Source organism: Drosophila biarmipes, chromosome 2R (genome assembly GCF_025231255.1).
Source record: "Drosophila biarmipes strain raj3 chromosome 2R, RU_DBia_V1.1, whole genome shotgun sequence".
Classification (NCBI taxonomy): Eukaryota; Metazoa; Arthropoda; class Insecta; order Diptera; family Drosophilidae; genus Drosophila; species Drosophila biarmipes.
In genome coordinates, this window is record NC_066615.1 from 1,277,060 (window position 1) to 1,300,433 (window position 23,374).

At 37.5% G+C, this 23,374-nt stretch overlaps 2 protein-coding genes across 9 annotated transcripts in view; one reads left to right on the forward strand and one right to left on the reverse strand.

The window, feature by feature from the left end:
- Window positions 1-1,626: 1,626 nt before the first annotated feature.
- Window positions 1,627-15,860, reverse strand: LOC108026472 (uncharacterized). Its single transcript, XM_050887190.1, has 3 exons — window positions 15,794-15,860; window positions 4,675-4,847; window positions 1,627-2,665 (listed from the first exon to the last, which is right to left on the reverse strand). The coding sequence occupies exons 1-3, from the start codon at window positions 15,858-15,860 to the stop codon at window positions 2,507-2,509; spliced, it is 399 nt and encodes a 132-aa protein (XP_050743147.1). The 3' UTR covers window positions 1,627-2,506.
- The window catches only part of LOC108026473 (zwei Ig domain protein zig-8), a 98,715-nt gene continuing 80,436 nt past the window's right edge, over window positions 5,096-23,374 (forward strand). For 6 of the 8 annotated variants that reach the window (XM_017097416.3, XM_017097414.3, XM_017097421.3 and 3 more), the window contains exon 1: window positions 5,096-5,870. The gene's annotated coding sequence lies outside the window, so the exon portion shown is untranslated. Of the gene's footprint in view, window positions 5,896-23,374 lie in introns of all 8 variants that reach the window. The other 2 variants (XM_017097415.3, XM_017097418.3) reach the window with 1 other exon arrangement.

Sequence of the window (23,374 nt, forward strand, 5' to 3'; positions counted from 1 at the left end):
CAAATTAAATTTTATCAAAATCGGACGACTGTATCATATAGCTGTCATAGGAACGATAGGACAATAAGTAGGAAAACATGAAATGAAAGTTATAAAATGTTATAAAATTTTTTATTAGTTCTGAATTTCGAATTAAATTTTATTAAAATCGGACGACTATATCTTATAGCTTCCATAGGAACGATCGGAAAATTAGTAGGAAAACATGAAATAAAAATTATATCTTTTGTGTTTTTTTTACATTTAAACTTATAAGCTTGAAAATATCTTTTTTTAATTAGTTCTGAATTTCGAATTAAATTTTATTAAAATCGGACGACTATATCATACAGCTGTCATAGGAACGAACGGATAATTGGTGGGAAATAATGTGAAACAAATTATAGCTTTTGGGCTTTTTGACATATTATATCATAATATTGGGAATATAAATTTTTATACTTTAAAGTATTTCGAATTCAATTTAATAAAATTATAGATTATTTTTTATAACTGCAAGGGTATACAAACTTCGGTTTGGCGAAGTTATCTTTCTTTCTTGTTTTATTCTAAGCTTGGAACTAACATTTTTTAATAAGTTCTGAGTTTCGAATTAAATTTTATCAAAATCGGACGACTAAACATAAAGCTGCCATAGGAACGATCGGAAAATTAGTAATAAAATAATATGAAAAAATTAGATCTTCTGTGTTTTTTAACTTATAACCTTTGAATATAGCCCATTAAACGGATTGATTGATATTCCAGGTTTCTTTTAAAATAATAATAATATTGTTCTAAAGGAAATTGGAATTGTATTCGAAAAAGATCCATGCTTGACTAATAGTTTTTTAATAGAACTTTGGTTAAAAAATAAACATGACAAAATTTTTTAAAACGATGGCAAAAATAGTAAATAGTAAAAAAAAACGTATTATTTGTAAGGATGTTGAAAAGAAACGATTTCCCGAGAAATTTTTTGGGAGTCGTCAGCTCATCAATATCGAGGAAATAGACTGTCCGTCTGTAAACAGGTTTAAAGATAAACATTTTTCACATTGTCAAACACATCCAAAGGGCAGGGCTCTAAGCAACGCATTTGATATTTTGACAATTTGATAATAAAATAAGAAAAAAAATGTATATACATTATTTTCAAGTTCGGTCTACATTATTATAAAGTTGGAGCTCCAAGAAAACAAGACTACTAAAATTAAATTTCATGAGAAATTTGACCAATTCATCGAACAATTTCAAACACAAAAAAAAACACAAAATGTTCAAGAAACATAGTGGACATGATATGAAAAAATCAAACTTTGCTTTACATTTTGTAATCCTGATTTAACATCGGAAACGTGCAAGTTACATCCACATTACTTAGGGGCCCTTGCCCAATTTACAAACAACTTTGAGCCAAGAGCTTTTTTCCATTCCTTAAACAAAGCCTCCAATCGATTCCCACCCAGATCAGTTTCACACTCTCCGCTTCAAACGGATTCTGTAAACATCCAAGACGATATTGTAAATCCTGATATCTTTATGATCCTTTTGTTGAAAGAAGAGAATTCTTGACAATTTACCAGTAAAACGTTTTGTGGCGAAAACAAAAATATGGGTTTGTAAATGGGAAATATCTGAGAAACATTAGCTTGTGAGATTTATTTTATTGAAGTAATGTTGATTTATAAACTAGACTTGCAATCATATAAAACATTATTCCCAAACATGCTCGGACATGTTTCTCTGAGATAAGAACCTTTTGTTACTTTAGGTGTGCCATTAATATGCTAATTGTGCCAGTAACTATTTACATCTGTATGTTAGCATATCAATAATTTATTTAATTTTAATATTTGTTCTCGGATTTGTATGTATTTTATTTGTCAAAATATTGATTTGGAATTGGTGGCAGAGGGCAACCAAATTTTTTAAAGCAATTTTTCACTTTTCAAAAATAATACAATTACAACTAACAAAGAAAGCAAAAAATGATAAAAACTTCGCGCTTTTTTGTATTGCCTTTTGCCTTTTTCTTGCTTTTAAGGAGTTTCCGTTTGTTTGGCCTGTGCTTTCTTCTCTTACAGTGGCGGGAAAAAATATAGCTTTGATGCTACGTACAGCAAACCATATTTTTATATATTACAGCAAACTGTGCATTATTGTTAAGCTAAAGATGGCTTTCCTCTTTTGTCGTAAAACAAAATTTGGAAACTAGAGAAGCTAATAATAATACAGTAAACATACATTCGATTTTACCGAAAAAGACGATCTTAAAAAAATGGGCCTCGCAAACTTCGGGTTTGAGTTTTTCTTTTTTACATTCACAGTCAAATACACCTGGATGCACTGTATTGAAATGCACCCAGATGTCCCCCAAAAAAATGCACAACGCAAATGCATATTTGCTAGGTAAATTTGCATGCGTGCGGTTTTGAGAAAAAAAGACGACCTGAAGTCGGACCGTACATTAAAAAGTTAGGGCCAAACACGATCAATATTTTGCAGATAAATCTGCAGTTTTCACTTATAGGCCACAAGCTGCTAATGGCGCCACTAGTTGGTGCTTTATACTTGGTAGCGCTTGGTGCCGCAAGTATGCGCTAGAGGGCGCCATCAAAAAGAAGGATTTCCTTGGACCATTCTTCCAAGCCTTGCAAAAACTAAAAGGATTGCATACTAAGACCTAAAAAGAGAAAGAGAAGTGTAGAAGTAAAAATATTAATAATAAATAATAATAAAAAATTTAATCTGTTGGGCCGGTGGGAGTAAATACCCCCCGGTATAAGCCTAGTTGACCTCTCACAATTGTCAATTTAATAAGATTGGTTGAAAATGACAATAAACCTAAGATCACATTTTTGGGATCAGTTTAATCCTAAATAAGTGTTAAATGTGTACTACATTGTATAAAAAATCTTATTTGACCCTAAATATTGTCATATTGACCGTGCCATGGTTACTTTGAGCCCTATAAAAGCATTTTTTGGTTGTGCGAGCTTGAAGACTTTTTAGGTCAATCGATAGGTACATATTCAGTGGATACGTATTGATGAGACAAATACATTTAAATTAAAATTTTTTCTATCATAAAAACTCTAGGCGTCACAGATTTAGAGTGGGCATGGCACACCCCTGGAACAAACTTGCTATGCGCAGATAGCCTAGGAATCTGCGTGCTAGTTCTGAGTCTTCTAGCTTTTATAGTTTCCGAGATCTGACGGACAGACAGACACGCGGACAAATGGATCAAATTGCTCAAATTGCTGATTGCTCAAAAACGGCTCTAAAGATATTAAATTTAATTTTAAGCTGTATAGTTCTTCCTCAACTTGTAACATACGACACATTGTTTTAAAAAGTCACATATAAAAGAAAATAATAAAAAAAACCGCCATAGCATTGCCATTTTAATCAATTTGACTCTAGATGATGGTAAACATCTTGATAAAAGAAACACGAGTTCTACCACTTGGAAAAATTCGCTACTTTGGCGGGAAAACAGCCCCAAATATCTCAAATTCATACACCCTTAACTTGTGAACTACTATAGCTAATATAGGTTCTGGTATCAACTTTTGTGACGAAAATATATTTTACTATATATTTTTTTAATTTGTTTTCATTCTGCACGCTGCTATTTAATATGGTTATAATAAAGCGTGCCGAAAGAAAATAATTAAGAAAATGTGTTTATTTAGTAGATCGTGCCGTACATTTTCGTCACAAAAGTTATTATTATAACTATTGTTTGCTGTAGTTGCGATCGGCACTAGACTTTTACCTCGTTAATATGTGTTTTTGTTTCCTCTAATAATCGATTAAATCACGTTTTTTATTGGTTCTTTAGCAGCCAGCAAAAAGTAGGCAACACTTTTGATTCTAATGAGCATTGATCGGATAGAGTCCACAGTGGGTTTATGGTTAGTGCGGAAAACCCGCGGGGTATACTTGAATTTAAATTGAGCACTGATGATGAAAAAAATGAACGGGGTTTAGAAAAAGGAATTAAGCATGTTGACCATTGACTGGAAAGCTCCCAAGCATGCGAATTATGAAAAAAATCTACACCATGTTTAGTGTGTACGGATTAACGCTATGTTACTTGCAGAACAGTGGCCATAATTATGCTTCAGTACATTTATGTAAATTCCAGGCGTTCTTTAGCACAAAACTCTCCAGAGCAACTGCAATTTGCCTAATTAAGGATCTTGGAGCCTAACAACAGCCTATCGGTAGCAGTTTATAAAAATAGCAATTCCCGTCAATTCCCAATTGTATCGCAGTGGACCCTGCTTTCTTTTTACGGCCAAGACCGCCCTCTCGCCTTTCCTGCGCCAGGGGTCATGCAAAAGCAATTTCCTGGACATTTACGCGAACGCTAGATTAAGACGCCTACCCCTTTCCAAACGCATTGGCCGACTCTTGGATGCCTCGGCACTCGGCAAACCTATTCGATGGCGACTATACCCTTGCAGCAGTCGGCACGAGCCAGCGCTGTCCCCAAGCTCACGGCCCAGCCAGCGTTTAAATTGTGCGCAGTAAGTAAAAAATCATTGAGGTTGGTCCGCAAACTAGCGGGCAACGACCAGCTCCATGCGGGAAACTGCTCTACTACACCGGCCCGCTGTCCTGCATCTTGGGGGCGGATAGTGGATGTTGGCGTTGAAGTTGTCAGTGAGCTGGGTGACTTACTTCTTGATTGGGCTCGGTAAAAATGTAACTGCAAGCGGCAGATCCGATATTAGCGGTTAGGCTATTGCTCGCTTTTGGCAGACCGACGCTCGAGCACGTGACAATGGCAAAGTGAGTTTCGTTCGCAAATGTGACACAATTTTGGTATCTTAGCACCACGCAGTCAGATGTTCCTGCAAAGAAACCTAAGAGAGTTTTGCCAGAACGGATTCTCTTAAATGGTCTGCGACCTGGAAGCTGGAATTAGCTGCCGCCGGGGCCTTATCGGGCGAAGTCAAAGACTCCACTGAGCTGAAAGCTGGCGAAAGCTTTCGCTCGCTAGAACGAGGCGCATGAGCGGACTCTCTTTCCAGTATCCAGAATTTCCGAAGGCCAACTGAGTCCTGGTCGGCGCAGGTCGTCCTGCCAGTTCACTTCGTTTGCTCCTCGAAAGCTGTGCACGCTGCGGAAGCGACGGCATCGCTCCAAGCGATAAGCAACAACAACACATCGAATACTGGCGGACCATTCAACACATAAACAACAAGCCTACCTGAGTGCGCAGGTCTCAGGTTGAAATTGAAGTCGGGGCTTACCGGCGGCAAAATTGAGATTAAAGTGTAAAGCGGTGCCAAACCTGAAAGGTAACGGGCGATCGCCAAATTCAAGTTCTTTGTTTTATCGCTCCAGCGATGTGTTTTCCTTGCTAATTAATGCGTGGCGCGGAAAAAATTAGTCAGTGGTTGTGCGTCAATTCATCCTTTTCCGCCTTACGCTCCCCTAAACTGACGGAGCACGAGTACGAGTGCGAGAGAGGCAGTGAAAACTGTGAAATGTGCGCGCTGCATTGTTGGTTTGATACCACTTTGACCCAAATCTCAATGCTTAGGCTTCAGTGCGAGTAGTGCGTGACCGAAAAGCCCACTCATTGTCACAGCCAAGTTAAAGTCGCGAATGGCAGCCGCTGTCAAATACGTAAAATACCAGTACCAACATCTTCTGTGGAACTAGCTGCACTTGGAAATCCATCCACAGTTGGACGTTTTGCGCCTGACACGTGCTTTGCCCATTCCGCTCCTCACTTTAGTCTGCTCAGGCATAGAGTTGGCATTTTAATGTGAGAGCTTGGGCTTTTGTTTGTTGCCTGCGAGAAGCACTATTTTGGCTGCTGCCAAACACACAGCATGAAGGTCGCTTAAAACACGTAATTTACACAGGTAATGGAACCTCTAAGTCCCCAAGGTAGGCGGGTTTTACACACATTAAAGCTATATTTAAATCTTTAACAAGACCAATTGTTTTAATTCATTTCATAATGACCTTGCACTACCATATTTTGCCACGCCTTCAAGTAGTCCTGAATTTTATCGAAGCTGCCACTTTGAGATATATGGAAGTTGGCTAAACCGTAAAATATACAGTTAGAACTTACGCCTGTTAAAAATTTCAAAAAAATGCGAAACAAAATAAGTTGAGCTCTTGTTTATTCTTAACGTGGATAATTTTCAATCGACAACAAATCATTCTAAGTATCTTTTCAACATATACCATTAATACCTCCATATTAAAAAAAAACAACTTTTCAACTGATTTTAACCCTAGGGATTTTAACCCTATGCTACCCTATGCAGTGTGATCTGCCTGCACTGAAATTATCTAAATAAACAGCAAACATTTTTTTATCCTTGAGATCCCACAACATTTAATCTATATACCATTTTGTCATAAAAATTACTTCTTGGTTGATATTGAGCAATAAAAAGTTCAGCTATTTCACGCATACTTGACAGCCCAACGCTATGCAACACTAATTTTATGACAAAAATTCTTATTATGCCCGTTACTCGTAGAGTAAAAGGGTATACTAGATTTGTCGGAAAGTATGTAACAGGTAGAAGAACGTTTTTCCGACCCCATTAAGTATATATATTCTTGATCAGGATCATTAGCCGAGTCGATCTAGCCATATCCGTCTGTCCGACCGTCTGTTCGTCTGTCTGTCCGTTTCTACGCAAGCTAGTCTCTCAGTTTTAAAGCTATCGGGCTGAAATTTTCCCAAAAGTCTTCCTTCTATTGCAGGTAGTATATAAGTCGGAACCAGCCGGATCGGAAAACTATATCTTATAGCTCCCATAGTTACTATCGGGGAAAAAATTCAAAAAAATTATATCTTTGTTGTTTTTTAACATGTAACCTTCTAAGCTTAAAAATAACATTTTTTATTAAATTCTCAATTTCGAATCAAATTGTATTAAAATCGGACGACAATATCATATAGCCGTTATAGGAACGATCGAAAAATTTGGAAAATAATATGAAACAAATTATAGCTTTGGGTCTCTTTGACATATTATCTTAAATTATTGGAAATATACATGTTATATGTTTTTAAGAGTTTCGAATTTAATTTGATAAAATTATTGATCATTTTTTGTAACTGCAAGGGTATACAAACTTCGGCTTGCCGAAGTTAACTTCTTTTCTTATTTACATATAACCTTCTAAGCTTGGAAAGATTTTTTTTTTAATTAGTTCTGAATTTCGAATTAAATTTTATCAAAATAGGACGACTATATCATATAGTTGCTATAGAAACGATCGGAAAATTAATGGTAAAATAATATGAAAAAATTATATCTTCGGTGTTTTCTAGCATATAAGCTCCTACGCTTGGAAATAACATTTTTTAATTGGTTTTGAATTTCGAATTAAATTTTATCAAAATCGGACGACTATATTATATAGCTGCCATAGAAACGATCGGCAAATTGGTTGGCAAATATGAAAAAATTATATCTTTGGTTTCTTTCTCGTTTAACATATCTTTCGTGTTTTTTCACATATAACCTTATAAGCTTGGAAATAAAATTATAAAATTTTGAATTCAATTTAATAAAAATCGGACTACTCTAAAAAAATGGTCTAAAAAGAGATGACATTTTTTTTAATATCACTGAAGTCAGCAATAATCTTTAAAAACTTTACATGGTGTTTCTTTTAACTGCAAGGGTATACAAACTTCCGTTTACCGAAGTTAACTTTCTTTCATGTTTTAAGAAAAATTTGTTTGATTATAGTTTTCGATCCTTCATTAAAACTTATACTATTTGCGTAGTTAGCGTAGAAACGAACAGACTGATAGAAGTCCGATACTCTCTGCAAGGGTATAATGATATGTATTTCATGATAAATACAATAAATTTTATTGTCGTTACTCGAAGGGTAGAAGAGTATACTAGATTCGTCGGAAAGTATGTAAGCGTGTCCGACTCCATTTCTCTGACCGCTGACATCTTGAAAACTGTAAAAGCTAAAATATTTTCGAGGTGCTACGGATAGTATGCGCTATTGGCTATAGGCAAGCATATCTCCATCCCTCTCGCAATTCCTTTATATGAGTAAAGGATATGTTATAGTCGAGGCCAACGAGTATACGGTTTGTTTGTTATAAATGAAGTTTTCTGGCGCTGTTAAATATTTAGCCCTACTTACCCCTACTTACTGGTAATTTGCACAGTTAACTGTTATCGGCGATTTCGGGTTCATCAAAAATTAAGCAGGGGTTCGAACCAGAAGAGCAGGCAAACCCCGCTTTTAAGGCACCCAACAGATGTAGAAAAATCATTGTGCAAAGTTTGTTAATGGGCATAAGTGTGGCAACAGACGCTGGCAACGACCAAAGAATGAACTTTAATGCGAATAAAGTGTTGCACATCCCCGAACGCGTATACACCATCCATTCTTTCCTGGCTCGATACTTTTATCCAGCTTTCGTCAACTTCTTCATTTTGCGATCTTTCTATACCTGCCTTGAGGTTCTCAAGCATTGTTAATAGGAAGTACTGTGCCCAGCATACGTGACATTTCTGAAATTAGGTTTAAATATCTTGAAGTTATGTTTCGCCACTTTCTGGCGCGGCATAACGTTTCAATTTCATACGAAAAAAATATTAGTTGATATGAGTTTCTGCCCCGAAAAAGAAAAAGGCGCCGACGCAAAAGGCACTTAGTATTGCTGTCAGGTCTCGACCGAGTTATTTCATATTTCACGGACCCATTTTTTACAAACGGCACAATGTCACCGATATGCGAATGCGTATTCGAAAATACTAGGCTTCTGGAAAGGGTAAAGTACGCAATTTCACACTCCGCCTTTACGCATAACCATAACTACATACATCCAGCGGAGTGGCTTTGGAACGGCGAAGCACTGCGCTGCCAATTTGCAAATTTTCAGCTGTAGTTGGCATTGACTCATCAAAAATTAATCGAATTCCCAGTCTGCGGGACCCCGTCAAACTGTCAGCTGTCACGCAGGCAAAGTAGCCTTTTGGCTCCAGATTTGCACAGGTGTCCAACATTGTGTAATTCGCTTCAAACCATAATTCGTAATGGCATGGATAAGCGCCGACTTCTTTCGGTTAGGTGCTGACCGTGTCCACTATTTTTGTCCCATTATTACGAAGTAACAAAACTCAAAGACCACGTGTAATTTAGATTCTCATAGTTTGCGGTGCGCCGCTTCAATCTCACGTGTTGTATCAGCAACTGCATTTCAGTTGCCATTAATTCGTGTTTTGTCATCGAGGGACAACTGGCAATGGGAGAGCAGCTTTTATTATACGCCAAGCTTAAGAGCTAAAGCTCTGGTTCTGCATCTGGACCTGGCCAGATGCCCCTTGCCAATCCTCAGGTAATCTTTTGGATGTGCGATCCGAATACTGAAATTTGTTGCACTGAATCTTGTTTCGAAAAAACATTAATCTTATCTACGAATAATTCATTTGTGTAACGAACATTTTTGTATAGAACCGATGGATTTTTGGCTCAAATATTGTTTTTTTTACATATAACCTCCTACGCTTGGAAATAAAATTTTTTAATTAGTTCTGAACTTCAAATTTAATTTTATCAGAATCGGACGTCAATATCATATAGCTGTAATACGAACGATCGGAAAATTGGTGGGAAAATAATAATAAGCGTTTCCGACCCCATAAAGTATATACATTCTTGATCAAGATCACTAGCCGAGTCGATCTAACCATGTCCGTCTGTCTGTCCGTATGAACGCCGAGATCTCGGAAACTATAAGAGCTAGGACAGTCAAACTTGGTATGCAGATTCCTGGGCTTCCTGGGCAGCGCAAGTTTGTTTGAGTGCCACGCCCACAAACGGTTAAATCTGTCTGCCGGCCACATAAGATCAGCTGAAATAGTCGGTAGGTGGCGCCCTAAAATAAAGCTTTGCTGCTTATATATTCCCAATCCCCTTTCGCTTCCTTAAACTGAGTAAAGGGTATATGATAGTCGACGCACTCGAACTTAGCGTTCTTCGTTTTGTAAGGGTATACGAACTTCGGCTTGCCGAACTAAACTTCCCTTCTTGATTTAAATTTATTAAAATAATTAAAACTTTTTAATATCAGCATTTAAAAACAAAATAATATTGTATATTTTATTCAAGGAGTATAAGGTATATAGTTCGCCTAAGAAAGGGTATAGGTGCAGTAGCACGCGCCAGCAGGGAAGAGAAAACAAACGAAATTGTCTCTGTAAAGCATATTTAATTAATTAATAAAAGTGATATTTTTTTAAAATAATGAAGTCAGGTAAGTGCTATTTTAAGTGCAAGATGTGGTGCGTTGATCTACGTTTTTAAGACGTTTTGAAGGTTTTACAAAACAACCTAGAAAACTCTAGTTCCGTTATTCGAAGGTGGCTTTTATACAAATGTATAAGGAAACTAAATTGTTTTCCAGGGACTTGTACGAGCAGGTAAAATATTTAAGGAAGGCGACGAATGTAAGCAATAAATTATCAAAACGGAATACTAACAACAAATAACAAATTAAATAAAATGAATTAATAAAAATTAAAAAAAAATGTATGTATTTTAAATTCAATATTTTCATGGGTGAGTCATTTTACTTGGAACTTGTCACTTTGTTACAAACTTGCAAATCACAAAGAGTTATATAAGAAGTGCAAGAGTTCAAATTTGGAAGTTATTAAAGACGCAATTACGCGCCTATGCAACTTTAATTTCACATTTATTCTCTGGAGCGTCTGCACAGTCGGAGGAAGCGCACATCGGCTGCGTCCACCTCCTCGCCACAATCTCGTCGGCACCCATAGAGAGGCGCAATAAAACATCGTCTTTCGTCGCTGGAACACCCGGAGATTGGTGAGCACCACTTCAAGGTGTTTCACCTATAAAACAAAAACGCTGTAGTCGAGTGCCTTGACTATCAGATGCCCGTTACTCAGATGAAGGGAGCAAATGGGAAATGGAGACATAAAGCCAGAAAAGCTATATTTCAGGGCGCCACCTACCGCCTATTTTAGTAGATGCTTTGTCGGCGGCAGACAGATTTTAGCGTTTAAACCGTTTGAGTGCGTTAGAGTGCGCGTGGCACCCTGCTGAAATTAACTTGTGCTGCGCAGGAAATCCGGGAATCTGCATGCCAAGTCCTAGTTCTTATAGTTTCCGAGATCTCAGCGTTCATACGGACAGCCAGACAGACGGTCATGGCTAGATCGAATCGGCTTTTCATCCTGATCAAGAATATATTTACTTTATGGGGTCGGAACGCTTCTTGTTACATACTTTCCGACGAATCTTGTATACCCTTGTACTCTACGAGTGACGGGTATATAAATACATACATATTTATTTACATTTTGCTTTATTTTATTATATTGTATTATTTCATTTTTCTGTTGAAAAGGCCGCGCATAGCTAGGTGGCGCGCGAATCGTTCCAATCATTTTGTCTTAAGAACTTTGTGTGCTATGTTTGAATTAAATTTGCTACTGAATTTCGAATTAAATTTTATCAAAATCGGACGACTATATCATATAGCTCCCATAGGAACAATCGGAAAATTAGTGGTAAAATAATATTGAACAAGAAAGGAAGTTAACTTCGGCAAGCCGAAGTTTGTATACCCTTGCAGTTATACAAAATAATCAATAATTTTATTAAATTGAATTCTTAAAAATATAAAAATGTATATTCCTAATATTAAAAGAAAACATGTCAAATAGCCCCAAAGCTATAATTTGTTTCACATTATTTCTCACCAATTATCGGATCGTTCCTATGACAGCTATATGATATAGTCGTCCGATTTTAATAAAATTTAATTCGAAATTCAGAACTAATTAAAAAAGGTTATTTTCAAGCCTATAAGGTTGTATGTTAAAAATAAACAAAAGATATAATTTATATTTCATGTTTTCCTACTTATTTTTCGAGTGATATAGGAGATGGCTAGATCGACTCGTCTAGTGACGGTGATCAAGAATATATGTACTTTATGGGGTCGGAAACGTCTCCTTCACTGCGTTGCAAACTTCTGACTGAAATCATTATACCCTCTGCAGGGGTATAAAAATAACTCTCATATGGAACAAATTTTAATTTTTCCTTAAATCGATTAACGAAACCAATAACCGATAGAAAAAACTAGACTAAGAAATCGTCGAAACAAATAAACATCATTAAAAAAATCCATTCTAGCTCTTTTTATGTTCCGAGAACTCAGCGTTCTGTCCGACAGACGGACATGGCTAGATCGACTCAGCTAGTGATCCTGATGAAGATTATATATACTTTATAAGGGTCGGAAATGCTTCCTTCTACCTGTTACATAATTTTCGACGAATCAAGTATACCCTTTTATTCTACCAGTAAATTAATATCGACGACTCAGATACTTCCATCCGCTCCAGAGCAATTATTGGTAATGCTTCCCAAGGGCCATTTCTGAGGTGAAGCTGCGCGAGGACTATGTTCGCCTTTGGAGAAAGCCACTTGCTGCGGGCCTGCAAGGCGTGACTCTGTGCACTCTTGTCAACATCAAGAAAAGAAACCTAATTACGGTTCCAATCGCTTCGCCGCAGATCTACTACACATTTCGCTGCTGAAGCTGTACCCAAAACTACAGCAACACCTCGTCGTTGGAAATTGGGTCACAATCATCGTTGGAGCGTCACCCGGGTATATGCCTCTTTGCCTACGCCACTGCCGCATTAAAAAAACAACCGTTACATTGGTATCTTGCGTATCGTAGATTTAGCTTGCCTATGCCTCTACCTCATCGTCAATCAAGCCGTTAAGTTGCATACAGTCATCTCGCTTACTCTTTATACTTCGTTTGGATCTAGCTGATCGTAAGATGTTTGCACAGCGATTCCACTCAAATTGACACTGCAATTTCACTTAAGTGACAAACTGAGTGAAACACATACGAGTATTTACGTATTCACATTGGAGGGTTGCCAGATTGCGATAGTCGTAACGCCGCAGTAGTGTAGTCTTTGGCACTTAGCTTGCAATCTTGACTTCATTAGAACATTTAAAACAACAACATTCTGCATTCGAACTGAATTGCCGGTTGGCAATATTAAAACCGTATTTCAAACAAGCCTTGTCGGTACAAGACATCGAGCAGTAAGATGTGGAGGAGCAGCAACGAGATGTTCGTGAAGAGTTGGAAGACATGTTTGTCAGCATTAAGGTTAGCATTAAGGAGCAACTCGGCCCAGATGTTCACAATACATCTGGTAATGATATGACCTCAGCATACTTAACACATCATCTATCAAACTGCCCAGGCTCGCACTTCCTACGTTTCATGGCAAGTACTCTGAATATCAAAATTTTATGACGTCATTTAAACAAGTTGAGAAATTGAATCAATTGCTAAATTGTTTACGTGGATCAGCTCTTGAAACTGGTAAGGCTTTCCAAGTTACGTCCGAAAATTACGCAAAGGCTCTCGAGCGCCTAAAGAGTCGTTATGACAACCCCACCCTTGTCTTTTTGGATAATATATCGTCGCTATTCAATTTACCGAAGTTTGCGAAATCAAATAGATAAACGTTGCGCAGCCTTATTGACAATGCATCGGCATTGTTTAACTCGTTTTTATCCCTTGGGAGTGAAACACAAATCGTTCAGGCGATGCTCATCTCAATCGTTATGAATAAAGTCGATCAGGAGACGAAGAGAAAGTGGAATGAATCCTTAGATTACGGAACTCTGCCGTCCTGGCCCAAGTGCGTTGAGGTCGTATAGCGTTGCTGTCAATATTTAGAAGCCGTTAGCAATGCCAACGGTGATGCTAATGCAAACAACGCACTCCTCAGCAGCACCCTGGGTTTACCTTTTCTTGCTCCACACCAATATGCCATGTTTGTTCTAGTAGCGAACACAAAATTGATGTTTAGTAACACTTCAGTCGATCATCGCTTCCAGATCATAAAGAAATTGGGTCTCTGAATTAATTGTTTCGGCAAAGGCCACGTGGCCAAATGCCCGTCTACGGGCCGAATCTGTTCCCAATCACATCACACCATGTTGCATCGCCGTTGCCTTCTCAACCTCGGTCAAATGCTCTTCGAATGCAGTTGTTCACACTCACAGGGAAACTAAAGTAGATCGTGTAGTGTTAGCAACGGAATTGGTTCTGGTCAAGGATGCGCTCTGCTAGACTCGTGCTCACAAGTTAACTTTATGTCAGATGGGTTCGCTCAAGCGCTTCGCATACCACGTATCAAGCACCACATGGAAATCCGCAGCATTGGAGAATCGCAAAAACACAGATCAAGCATAGCCCATGTACTACAATCAAATCACGCTTTTATGCCTTAGAATTGTCGCTAGAAATTTGTATTACATCACACATTTACTCAAAATATATAGTTCATAGGTACTTGTTAACGTTGGAGGATGCTATTAACCGAAACATCGAGCGATTGTGGAAAATTAAAGATGTTAGTAGGTCGACTGACATGTACACACCAGAGCAGCGCAAATGTGAGGAGAAATTCGGCGACTCTGTTCGCCGTGACGATAATGAACGCATTGTTGTTCGGCTGCCATTTAAGATTCAGCATGCTTGGAAACTCGTATGAAACTGCACGGAGATGATTTTAAGCCCTTGAACGCCGACTCAATCGCTCAGCGGATAAAAGATCGAAATACATAGAGTTCATGCAGGAATTTGAATCTCTGGGACATATGAGTTTAGTAGAGATGTTTTAACTCGATGCGCCACACTTTTATATACCTCATCATGGTCGGACCGACAATTCAACCCGATTTATATGTGCTGCTCTTACGCTTCCGCTTCAACGATACAATATATTTAAATTCGCATATGTACCAAAACACACATCGGAAACTGTTTCAAAACGGACAATACTATTGATATCATCATCATTATTAAACCCATTGTTAGTTACGCCAATAGTAATAGTTGCTAAAATCATTCTGCAGGAGCTATGGCTGCTAAAGTTAGAATAGGATGAATTACTTCCGCAAAATCTTTATGCAGCATGGACATCGTTTCTTCGCTATTAATACCACGCTTTTGCTTACAGCCGAGACTCCGTAATCTACAGTTACATGGATTCTGCGACGCCTCGATTAGAGCCTATGGCGGCTGTATATATGCACGTACAGTTTTTTCGGGAACCGTATTTCCGAAATCCAGGAAAACACTTCCAGTTGCTACCGGAGACATGTTTCTATGCACGAAAACCCTACGAATCTACTCTCCTGAGGCTGCACTTCATCATCTAAATTGCAACAGTCGATATGGTTCGACGGTCCAGCATAATTACTGCAAGAACAGCTACAACGCAAAGTGGCCTTTACTATAGTCTCCATCAACAATCGACTTCTTGAAGCCTACGATATTGGATCGTTAATGCACTGGAGTTGGCACGCAGCGTCGTACACTGCCTTAGCTATCGACCAACTCTGGAGAAACAGATCATGGGCCAACAGACCTGTCAACTGACGCAGTTATTGCCGCACTGAAATGTCTAATAGCAAGGCGCGGACTCCCCTCTGACATAATTTGCGACATCGCTACAAATTTCGTGAGAGCCAACAACAAGTTAGAAGTTTCTGTTTAAAGATGAAACAACTCGCATTATTTCTAGTTTATATCGAAATGAAATTTTAAGCTTTCATTTTATACCTCCCAGGGCACCCCACTTTGGTGGCTTATGGGAAGCAGCCGTCAAGAGGGTCAAGGCACTGCTAAATCGCACGCTAGCCAACACCCTTCTGACCTTCGAAGTTTACCACGGTCACTTCTGAAGTGGAGGCTATACTCTCTGACCATTTTCGACGGCCCGAACGACCTGGCTGATCTCACACCAGGTGACTTCCTTGTGGGTGATGCCCATCTTCCTGTGCCTTCAGTCGAGGGTTCTAAGGTGGACCACCTGGAGCGCTGACAATGTGTTAGCGCGATCAAGCAATATCTTTGACGTCGCTGGTCGCACGAGTACATAAACGAGCTTCAAATGCATACCAACTAGACCCAGGCTTCTTCGAATCTCTCAGTGGGAGATATGGTCATCATACACGAAGATGATTTGCCGCCGCAACGCTGGCTGTTGGAGCGCATCGAAGCAGTTGTACCAGGCAATGATCGACGCGTGCGCGTCGCTGACGTGCGCACCGCCGAGAGAGTCTACATAATAAATAACTCGTTTTACTAGCTGTCTCTTGAAAGTTCCTTCAGACTTTCAATGGGGCCGGGATGTTGGGTCAAAACCCAATTGTATTAAAACAACCAAGACAGAACCCACACTAACGTTATGTTAAGTCGTATTTGAGTGCGACTGCAGCTGATCTCTCTGGCTCTGCGAGAGAGGCCTTTTTTCATTATCATTCCGACCTCTTACTCTGTGCACTCTTGTCGACATCAAGCAAAGAAACCCAATTACGAACTATAATTTAATATCACCTCCTATTAATTAATTAAAGAATTCAAGAAAAGGCTTTTGAAATAATACTTGGCTCTGAAAGTGCCTTTAAAAACGTTCCGACCAAAAAATGCTGCTGTATTCTATCTTCTTAAAGAGGCACGAGGGGTCTTGAGTTGAAAACCGCTTCTGCATCAACTGCGACAGTTTGAAGTTTCTTTTTTTAGTCTGTTCTTCCGTCTGTCTGTCCGATTCTACGCAAACTAGTCTCTCATTTTTAAAGCTATCGGTCTGAAACTTTCCCAAAAGTCTTCTTTCTATTGCAGGTCGTATATAAGTCGAAACCGGATCGGACAACTATATCTTATAGCTCCCATAGGAACTATCTCGGAAAATTAAAAAAAAACATTGATAATTTAGGTGTTTTTTATTATAAAACATCCTACATTTGGAAATACAATTTTTTTAATTGGTTTTGAATCTTGAATTTAATTTTATCAAAATCGGACGACCTTATCATATAGCTGCCGTAGCTTTCGGGCTTTTTGACATATTATCTTATAATGTTGGGAATATAATTGTTTATATTTAAAGAATTTCTATTTCAATTTAATACAAATTGGAATACTCTAACATATAGATGTAAAAAAATGGTCTAAAAAAAAGAATGAAATCATTTTTTTTTGTTAATATCACTGAAGTCAGCAACAATCCTTAAAAATTTCACATGTCGTTCCTTAAGTTGATTATTTCTTATAACTGCAAGGGTATACAAACTTCGGCTTGTTTACCAATAAAAATGGACTTTACCGCTGCCTCCGACAAGACTCCAAAATATAGTGCGCGGGTTGGAATGAAGATAATTTTACGCCATCGGATGAGGTGAACATTTGTAAGTAAGGTCGAATTCAGCCGTCTTTAAACAATCTATTTCCTTCCAATACGTTTGATGCTGAATAAGTCCTAAAATACATAGGAACGAGAGCTGCAACGTTAGCATTTCAACCGCTTGCCACACGCAAATGTTTTTGATTGCAAGGATCTTGTTAAATGCCCGCAAAACGAAAGCTATTACTCGAAGAACACTATGATACGAAGAGATTTGAATTTAGAATTTATTCAAGGATGCTTTCCTTACATTCGGTGCATTCGAATGACGAAATTTTTCGATTTTCCAAGACCGCATCTCTGGTTTCGTTTTGTCCAACGACTTTGGCCAACTTAAAAAAGGTTTGTCCAGTAAACCAGCTTGTATTTTAAAGTTGGCTGCATCCACGAGATATGATGTCAGTCGGAAAATATTTCCTGGCACGTGACGCCAAGAAATGTCGACAATTTAGCTTTAATTCTTTAGATCCGATTTCATTGGTAAGAGTGATGGTGGGCCAAGTAATTCGATTTTGGAGTCTGTCCAGAAAAAACCTTTTGTATGTTGCTGAACTTGTGCTTTATTTTGTTCCTCGTATCACAAAGAATTGATGCAGCATAAAGCTCTAATCGTGGAAAAGAAAGAACTTTAAATGACTTTGCTTTGACTAAATGCGATTCTACTAATCCATTTCGAATTGAGCGCAATTGAAGCATCTGTGAATCCATGTATTTCGTAGTCATTCATGGAAAATCATACATATCGGGGTATGAAGATTTGGTTTAAATTGTGCAAGTCAGATTAATAGATTGCCAACGATATATTAATTGTCGAGGCAGTATTTTGTCCCAATCGAAATGACTCATCCACAGCTCCTGCATAAAAATGTTGCATCTTTTAACCACTGGTTCAAACCACCCAAGTATGTCAAACAAGGGTGCAATAATTAAGAGAATGTTTCTTTTCGTCATATCTTTTTAGATTTTTGTGATATGATGTTTTTTGATATTATCATCCAACTTGCTAATATTCCATTTGACTGACTCCGATCCGGCACATGACAAAATTCCAGCAACTTGATATATCTTCGATTTTAAATACTCAATGCAGTCAACCAAAGTAAGGAGGTCATGGACATACAAATTGCCGATATAGTTTCGTTATATCTATCTGTGAGAGCATGCCTATCAAGAAAAGCACAGTTTTCACAGAAGTGCCGATCACATTTTACCTCTTCGGTTGTGTACTGCTTTGGAGGTGGTTCTGGAAGTGATACGCTACCCTAAAACTGATTAAAATTTTTATTGAGCTGTTGATACTGCGAGATTATGTAAATAAGAACATTAGCCTTCTCCCTAGATTACGAATTGTCAACAACTTGTCTACTAATAATCCATTCGAGTATATACTTACATGGCAGTCCAGATCCTAGTGTTTAGTAAAATGTCAATTTTTTGTGGCTTAAAAAACAATGGTTCAGCCAAGTCTATTCCGTCAGGGATTGATAATTTTATACGAGTGACAGTTTGAGTCAATGCTATTGGCTTGGTAACAGCAAATTGCAATGACCACTCGTCAACAGACTGAGAATTAAAGTTTTGCTCTAACATCTTCTATACCAGAATAATTTCCGAGCCAGAATCAAGCAAGCCCCTTGCCGGGTGGAATCTTCATTTACATTTATTTATCCTGGATAAGAACTATAGCGGTCGAGATAAATGCTCGATTAGATTTGCGAGAAAGAGATGGGACTACTTGTACGAAGCAACGAGGTTGCTCGCTCGTCTGTTCTACATTTGGTTAGGAAGTTTTCTGTGTTTCAATCCTGCGATATAACGAAGAATGGTGCAGCGAAATTTCAAAGGACAGTCAGCTGCGATGTGCCCTTTATAAAGACAGTTTAAACATAGCGCTGCCTGTTTGACCTAAGTATATCGCTTCTCATGTGGGAGTGCAGCGAACGAAGGGCACGATTAAGATTGTGATCTGTGGTATCGCATTTTACTGCCTTTTTGACACAATTGCCTAAAGGGCGGTTCCATAAGAAACACGTGATACTCTGCCAATGCAGCGTCCATTGCAGTGTCAGAGTTCTTTTGCGCCTCAGTGCAGCTAGCTGTTCTTCTACAGATGGTTTAGACATATTTGCAAAGAGATGAAAGATCAGAAAGAAAAATGCGTTTGAGAGGTTTTGACAAGTTTTTAAACCTTTACAACAGTTTTAGATTAATTGCGAAACTTTTTGATATAAAACTGGGGTACAGCGAGCTGCGTTTTCTCAAAAGTTTTTACGAAGTATGTAAAAAAGAAAACCAATAGTATTTAAACAGACTTTTTTTTATTTGTATTATTTGCGTCCATAAGATCAAATAACATGTGAACTGGATTAAATCGGTGTGAATCCGAAAAATTCCAAGTTTCGGAAACTTTTCGAGTTGTAAATGTTCAAGACAGCAGTCCTGCACGGTCGCCATTGTTTAATCCGCTGCTCAATGGGAGGCAGCCAACGGTAAGATTCCAACGAAGTCTGATATTTCCTCCACGAAGTTATGTGTTAAACTATATTCTTCTTTTCGTTATACATTTACCGTTTTCATTATGGATCATAATACTTTATAATACATTCAATTTCAACTAAAATAAAGAGGAAAGCGTGAACAATCTCTCTAACAGGTTCTTTAACAGCTAAATGTTAAAGTCGTCTAATTTTTATGAAATTTAATTCAAAATTATTAAAAAAAAAAAAACAAAAATATCCCAATACTATAAGACAATATGTCAAAAAACACCGAAGATATATTTTGTTTTATATTATTTTCCAACCAATTTTCCGATTTTGATAGAATTAAATTCAAAATTCAGAACGTATTAAAAAATGTTATTTCCAGCGTAGGAGGTTATATGTTCAAAAAGACCAAATATATAATTTTTTCATATTATTTTCCCACCAATTTTCGTCGTCAGATTTTGATAAAATATAATTTGAAATTTAACCCTACATTAAAAATGTGATGTTTGCAAATAGCTGTCAAAAAAACGGTCAGAAATAATTTTTTTTTTTTAATATCACTGAAGCCAGGAACAATCCTTACAAATTTCACATGGTGATACTAAGGTTGATTATTTCTTATAACTGCAAGAATACACAAACTTGCTTGCCGAAGCTAACTTCTTTTCTTGCTTCATATTATTTTCCCACCAATTTTCCGATCGTTCTTATGACAGCTATATGTGGGATTTGAATCAGGCGGTACTCATGCACGGCACACTCGTAGCGGGTTAAGTTATACGGCAACTCTTAATCAGTTCACCATCTGAAATCCTCGTTAAAGTACTCGATTCTTCTAAGACCGCCGATACCTGATCGAATGAGTCGTCGTTTAGCGTTCGTGAAAAGAGCACGAGAAAGTTTTAAAAAAAATTAAACAGAACTATATAAATTAATCTAAGCATTTATATGTTTAAACTTAATCCCAATATAACATTGTGAATATATCTATTCCTACAATTTGGGGATCGTCCGGGAGTGACCCAAACATTATAGTGCAGAAGTGAGTTTTTACAAACACAACTTCAGAAGGCCAAATTTCAATTCTGGTGAAATAACAATTTTAGACAGCTGTGCAGTTAATTTGGCAATGTGTGCAAAGAAGACGACGACGAAAACCAGCTTTTGGCAGATGTGTGTGTGAAAACGGGCACGGTTGCCCGTTGTTTATAAATTGGGAAAGAGCCCCTAAATAATGAATCATATAACTAACATATCACTGTTTTCAGCAATTTACAGCTTACATTAACCTAATCAAAATAAAATTTTTAAATATGGTATTGAGAAGAATTGGAGTGATAGAAAAGTTGACGAAACAGAAAATCTTTAAATTGTTAATTATTTAATAAAATAAGTCCTGTGCCCTCTCTTAGCGCCAGGATCGCTTTTTGCTTTGCTGCGCAGCTCGGCCTGCAAGTGTTTACAGACACACACACATGCTTAATTGCCTTTTTCATTGCCTGGATATGATCATTGCGACGTATTGATGAGACAAAAACATGCTCGTTAAAACTTTGTTTCTGGCCTGAAGACCAGGGCCGCCACAGCTTTGGGCGGTTTGAGAGCTTTAGAGTGGGCGTTGCAAATTTTTTTTTTTCAATCCATACGTATTGGGTAATAGGTAAATTTCAGTTCCATTTTTGTTCGTAGCATAAAAACTGTAGGCGCTACACATTTTCGCGGATTGTGGGCGTTAGAAATGGCAGCGTTCAGCGTTCATACGGACGGACAAACAGGCGGTCAGACAGACATGGCTAGATCGACTCGGCTAGTGATCCTGATCAAGAATGTAAAAAGATTATACTAGATTCATTGGAGAGTCTCTAAGGTATTCGTAAGTTTCTAAAGTATCCGTCCGTCTGTCTGTCTGTCCGTCCGTATAAACGCTGAGATCTCGGAAACTGTAACAGCTAAAAGGGTCAGACTTGGCATGCAAATTCTTGGGCTTCCTGCGCAGCGTAAGTTTGTTTAAGCGGGGTGCCACCCCCATTCTAACGCCCACAATCCGCGAAAACACGCCCACAGTTATGATAAAAACGAATTTTAACTAAAATGTATTTGCTTCATCAATACCTATCCACCAACTTGAAAAAAATGTGGCACGCCCAGTATATCTATAAACTATGATGGCCACAGTTTTCAAGCTAGAAAATTTTTTTTTGCTAAATGCATTTGTCTCATCAATACTTATCGATTGTCCTATCAAAATTTGTCACGTCTATTTAAGCGCCCATAACTTATCCTGAAATAGCGGGTAGGGGGCGCTATACAATATCGCTTTGCTGCTTATGTATCTCCATTTTCCATTTGCTCCCTTAAGCTGAGTAACGGGTATCTAATAGTCGAGGCACTATAGCGTTGATCTTTGTTATGAAATATAAGGGTTAGAATCACATTTATTGGTCTGCTTTTTTGTAAACTCGGAGCTATAACTGATACAAGCTCAGAGAGTAAAAAAAAATGTTCTTATGATAAGGAAAACATTTTAAACCAACTTTTTTAACAGAAGAAAATACCATTCTTCCGTTAAAAGAATTTATATAAAAAAAATACTTTGATGAAAAGGCGCAAATCACATCCGAATCTGTAGCGGGTAATCAAAGCGAATTTGAGATATATAAATCCTGAACTCGCCATCGTTTAAATATCCGATAAAAACAAAGGCTTCGGAAATAAAAATCCTGAAAATACAGAAAAGATCTGAATATTATCAATGAAGAGCATTTATTCATTCATTCCTACTAGGACAAATATACGTGGTGAAAAAAACACCATAAATGATAGGACCATTTACAACAAACAATATCCTTATATCAGCTTCAGATTTTGTAAATTCTTAAAAATAAGTGTTATGCTAGAAGAAAATAGAAAATAGGCCAATCAAAAGTCCTTATATTTCCCCTGTACTATTGGTACCAAAAATGGGTTTCAATGTAAATGGAACTCCAAAACTCTGACTCGTAATTGATTATAAAAAACTTAATGAAAATACTATAGCTGATAGATATCCAATACAGAACCCTTCATCATTTTGTCAAATCTAGGAAAAGCCAAATACTTTTCAACAATAGACGTGGAATCTGGATTTCATCAGATTCTTCTGAATGATTCTGAATGAACCAGACATTAAAAAACCTAATTTTCAATAAACAATGGCAAATGAAAATTCCTAAGAATGCTTTTTGGCTTGACAAACGTTCCTAGAATATTCCAACGAAAGATGGAAGATATTTTAAGAGAACAAGTGGTTAAAACATGTCATGTTTTTATGGATGACATTATATATAAAAAACATTAAAAAGATTTTTTTGTCATAACTAAAATATTGCTGAACGCAAGCATGAAAGTTTCGAAAGAAAAATTAAACTTCTTAACTAAACTAACTTTCCCGGTTACGCTGTTTTTCAAAACCCAACCCTGTAAACTATCCTTCCTGACTTTTCAGGATATAACAAAAAAATTCGTGCAAAATTACGAAAAGATAGCTAAATCTTTATCGAAATATTTAAAAGGCCAAAATAAAAGTTTCATAAATAAAATTTATTGAACATTTTATTGTAGGCGTTAAAATGG

Excerpts from the sequence above, each read along its gene's own strand:
- LOC108026472 (XM_050887190.1), bottom strand. The coding sequence starts at position 15,860 with ATGGGCATCACCCACAAGGAAGTCACCTGGTGTGAGATCAGCCAGGTC. Across the intron at positions 4,848-15,793 it reads CGTTCGGGCCGTCGAAAATG|GAACATCTGACTGCGTGGTG; the intron begins GTCAGAGAGTAT and ends GTTTCTTTGCAG. Across the intron at positions 2,666-4,674 it reads TTACCGAGCCCAATCAAGAA|GTCTTAGTATGCAATCCTTT; the intron begins GTAAGTCACCCA and ends TTCTCTTTTTAG.